This window comes from Prenolepis imparis, unplaced genomic scaffold, assembly GCF_030444845.1.
Source record: "Prenolepis imparis isolate NDT839.2.m4 unplaced genomic scaffold, iyPreImpa1.0 SCAF_29, whole genome shotgun sequence".
Lineage (NCBI taxonomy): Eukaryota > Metazoa > Arthropoda > Insecta > Hymenoptera > Formicidae > Prenolepis > Prenolepis imparis.
This window is the reverse complement of record NW_028141187.1, coordinates 234,846-239,585: the sequence shown is the minus strand read 5'-3', so window position 1 is coordinate 239,585 and position 4,740 is coordinate 234,846. Positions and strand designations below refer to the sequence as shown.

At 43.3% G+C, this 4,740-nt stretch overlaps 1 protein-coding gene across 1 annotated transcript; it reads left to right on the top strand.

The window, feature by feature from the left end:
* Positions 1 to 1,747: 1,747 nt before the first annotated feature.
* LOC145946928 (uncharacterized) lies at positions 1,748 to 4,006 on the top strand. Its single transcript, XM_083056683.1, has one exon. It carries the CDS (start codon positions 1,748 to 1,750, stop codon positions 4,004 to 4,006), a length of 2,259 nt encoding a protein of 752 aa, XP_082912809.1.
* The last annotated feature ends 734 nt before the right edge of the window (positions 4,007 to 4,740 follow it).

Below are 4,740 nucleotides of genomic sequence, written 5' to 3'. Positions count from 1 at the left end.
TAATAAAAGTATATTGTACAAACTTTTGTACGTCCGTTTAGCGCAAGGATTTGTGAATTGTCCACTACCTTGTCGTCAATATCCGTAAGGTCCTCACTGCAATTACTAATATAATTACTGTCATCCGACAGCGCGTGATCTTCGTCAGACGACTCGTCTAATATCGCTTCGAAATTATTATCATTTTCCATTTTTTTTTTCTCACTATTATGCTACTAACACTTCGCACAGGACACTTAGCTCTTTACTATATGAATACTGAATACTTTGTGATGAACATCGTGGATACAGACCCGCTCTCCATAAGTTTCAACCCCCATCCCTCTCAAAATTATCGCAAAGGAATATCATAGTAATAAAATCGATCGCTATCTGTTTACGACCGATTTTCTGCGAGGGTACAAAGCAGCCGAACGTTGGCGCCGATACGTTGCATTCTTCCTTAAAAATATTAAGAAAAAAATGTTTCGCTCTCGTTTATGGAGGATTTTCCGCGAGGGTACAAAGCTGCCGAACGTCAACGCTTTTGCACCTAATCACGTTTCAACATGTTCGTCGCAGCGTTGGCTCTAAAATCTTCATTTCTTTCCTAATGATAAAATGTCCATAAAATGAAAAACATAGTTTTATGGATTCTAGAACGCTCCGTTGACAAGTTCGAGCAGCCGGACATCGGCGCTTCCGTAATAAAATTATACTAGCGAGGGTACAAAATTGTCGATCGTCGGCGCTTGTTCTTTTTGGGAAAATGTCTAGGATCCCTCATAAAAAAAAAAATCGTAAAGATATCCATCTACAAATATTGCACTCAGAAAACTCTCCTCCCTCCTTTGCCGAAACATCCCCTCCATCCGCGTGACGTCAGCCCCCGCGCCTACGAGTTCCCCCGCCCCGCGTGACGTCATACCCCTCGCCACGGAGAACCCCCCGCGCCCCGCATTCCCCTCGGAGCCCCATGGGTTAGAATTGGCATAGTATACCTACTGACAGGGTCGCCGCTCCCCGGCCCTGCCCTGGCGACCAGCACGCACCACATCGGTAATTACGTCCAGTGTGGGCTGACGCCTTCCACCAGCCGGTTGCTTCGGAAGAGGCAACGGTCGCTTCCGACTGGTGGTAACTGCTCTCGCCACCGGACCCCGACCTCGAAATACTTTCGAGCGGCCCCGGTGGCCAGCCATCGTGGTCCCCTCCGGGCAGTGCCCCTCGGGTAAACCCTCCGGGCAAAGCCCCTCGGGTAGCCACGCATGGCCTTCTTCGCCGCGCCCAGCCTAAGCTCGGAATACGTCCGAGTGGCCCGGGCACGGCCAACTCCAGAGACGCTGGGCGAGAGCAAGCTCTCCACCAGCACCCTGGGGCTCCTCTCGTCGCCGGACCCCGCCTCGGAAACGTCCGAGCGGCCCCGGCGACCGACCCCCGTGACTCCCTCCGGGCAACGCCCCTCGGGTAAACCCTCCGGGCAGAGCCCCTCGGGCAGTCACGGATGGTCACCCAACCCCGCGGCCCCCGCCGCAAAGAACCCACCCCGAGACCCTGGGGAAACACCCCCGGGAGAAAATACCCCCGAAAACACCCCCGAGACAACGGAACGAGAACCCCGCGGCCAGGGCCGCAAACTGCATGGAGGGAGGACAGCGCCACAGGCGCCGTGCAATGTCTATCCCCTAACGGTGCCATGCCACCGGGCGTTTGTATTCAAGGTCGCCATCCTCTATCACATACGAGCCGAAGCTCTCCCGTTGTTCGAATGACTTCCATCAGAACAGTAGCAGCGCTGTCGGCCGAATTAGGACTCGAAATTCACCAAATGGATGTTGTCACGGCATACTTAAATGGCGAGCTCAAAGAAAATGTTTACATGAGAGTTCCCCAAGGCTTGGACGAAATTCTCAGAAAAATGTTATTGGGAACACATGTCGGATCGAGTAGGCAGGTTATTCACGATGAAAATATTTTGAGAACTACAAAACAATGGATGGCTGACTTACAAGAGAACAATGAGAAAATCTGCTTGCTGAAACGATTATTGTATGGATTGAAACAGTCAGGAATAGAATGGAATCGTCGCCTTATAATGAAATTGAAGCGTCTTGATTTACATCAATTACCCCAGGAACCATGTATGTTCATGGCTAAAAAGGAAAATGATATTATGCTGATCATAATATATGTAGACGATATGCTGATTGCATCAGCTAATCTCGATTGGATCAAACGCATCAAGTCTTCGCTATCGAACGTTTTTGAGATGAAAGACCTTGGTATTGTCAAACAATATCCTGCGGATTGTGCATCTCGTGGTTTAAGGCCAGATCAATTAATTAAATTTGATCTGTGGTGGAAAGGACCAAATTGGCTTTCTGAGTCACCATCATCTTGGCCTTCTTTCAAATGTAAAGAGTTACCGGAAACTGGTTTGGAAGAACGATCCAGACAAGTCATGATTGCTGTCACCCATCAACCTTTATACTGGGAATTGTTGGATAAGTACTCTTCACTCATGAAATTATTACGAATTACTTCTATTTGTCGCAGATTTATTCGTTGTCTCCGTAGAGAATCACAATCAACACTGATTAAACATCCCATAACACCCATGGAAATCGAGAAGAGTCGTAATTTTTGGGTACGAATTGTACAACAAGCATGGTTTTCGAACGAGATTCGTATAATTTCTAATAGAGAGCATTTGCCTAAATCCAACCCTTTGATTCGCCTTACACCTTTTATAGACCATGAAGGATTACTTCGTGTTGGAGGTCGTCTCCATAATGCACAGATAGAGTCTGACACAAAACATCCACTTATTTTACCGAGAAGATCTTCGTTAAGTACTTTGATCATTGATGATGCTCACAAAAGGACGCTACATGGAGGTACTCAAGTTACTCTCGGTTTTTTACGAAGTTCATATTGGATTATCGGTGGAAGAGCACCTGTACGTTCTTACATCCTAAGATGTGGAAGGTGTGCACGGTATCGCGGAATTCGAGCAAAACAGCTCATGGGTCAATTACCATCATCACGTGTGACTCCAGCAAGACCTTTTTATAACACAGGTTTAGATTATGCTGGTCCCGTGATATTGAAGACTTGGAGAGGGCGAGCGGCAAAAACTTATAAAGGCTATTTAGCTATATTTGTTTGTCTCACAACATCAGCAATACATATAGAAGTAGTTACGGATTATACCACTGATGCTTTTATAGCTGCCTATAAACGGTTTACTGGTAGAAGAGGTATATGTGCTACGTTACAAAGTGATTGTGGAACAAACTTTGTTGGAGCTGATGCAACTTTAAGACGTTTTTTCGAGTCATCTTCTAATGAATTACGTGACCTTGCCTATCTTCTCGCTAAAGATAACACTGAATGGAAATTCAATCCTCCATCAACCCCTCATTTTGGAGGAAAGTGGGAAGCAGCTGTAAAATCTATTAAATTTCATTTACAACGAATTTTAAAGGACACTATATTAACGTATGAAGAAATGACAACGATAACTGTACAAATAGAAGCAGTGTTAAATTCAAGGCCATTATGTCCTTTATCAGATGATGCATCTGACTATTCACCCCTGACTCCAGGACATTTTCTTATTGGAGAAGCACCAACTACATTACCGGAACCGAGTCTATTAACTGAAAAGACATCTTTGCTTTCACGCTGGCAATTACTTAAACAGAAAGTAGATCACTTTTGGTCAAGATGGTCTATAGAGTGTTTACAAAGGTATCAAGCCATTTCTAAATGGTATCACCCTTCGAATGAAATAAAGGAAGGATCCTTAGTATTAATTACGGATGAGCGTTACCCGCCAGGAAAGTGGCCCCTCGCAAGAGTCACACATTTACATCCAGGACCAGACGGTTTAACCAGAGTTGTTACAGTGAAAACTGCAAATTCTATTTACAAGAGACCTATAACAAAATTATGTATTATCCCAACTGATCCTGAAATTCATTCAACAAATCTATTGTTGAATGCGGGCGGAGAAAATGTATAGGAAAGTCTATTCGAATCTTTCAAAGAGTGCTGTGAAAAAAGAAAAAGATCTGGTTGCTATGCAGCTGTTTATCGTAGTTCGTTTTATGGAGTTTTTTTTTTTTTAATGTTTGAATCGAAACGGTGCGCATCGTACGGAAATAACAAGATCATCTGAGATACATCGATTTGGTTTATTACATATATCTGGTTAGGAAGGTCGACTTTGTCCAATTGGGGACATCATGTAAGTACATATCATGATAGTCGATACCTTCCATCAAGCCAATTATTTGAGGCTAGCCGCAAGGTGATCATCCAAATTCTATCTTTGCCTTATGGTGATCATCCAAATTCTATCTTTGCCTTATGGTGATTTATATCTTTATCAATCTAATCTTATCTAAGCTGATTAATATTTTCTCTGCCTTAAAAGGTGATATCTGAAAACTATAAAACTCTTATTCATATTTTGCCTTTGGTGATATTATCCATAATCATTTTTATCTTGCCTTACGGTGATATCATTTAATTCATATTTTATATATCTAATGCCGTATAGTGATACTATCTCAATTTTCAAAGTCACATTGAGCGCGTAAAACGTGAGTCGGAAAATATCTTATGACTATATAATTATATTTCCTAATTTCTTTATAGACGCAGGAATTCTTTACTGTTATATATATATTTCCTGGTTCCTGTTTTGAATCCTATATTTCCTGGTTCCTGTTTTGAATCCTATAAATATCCTGG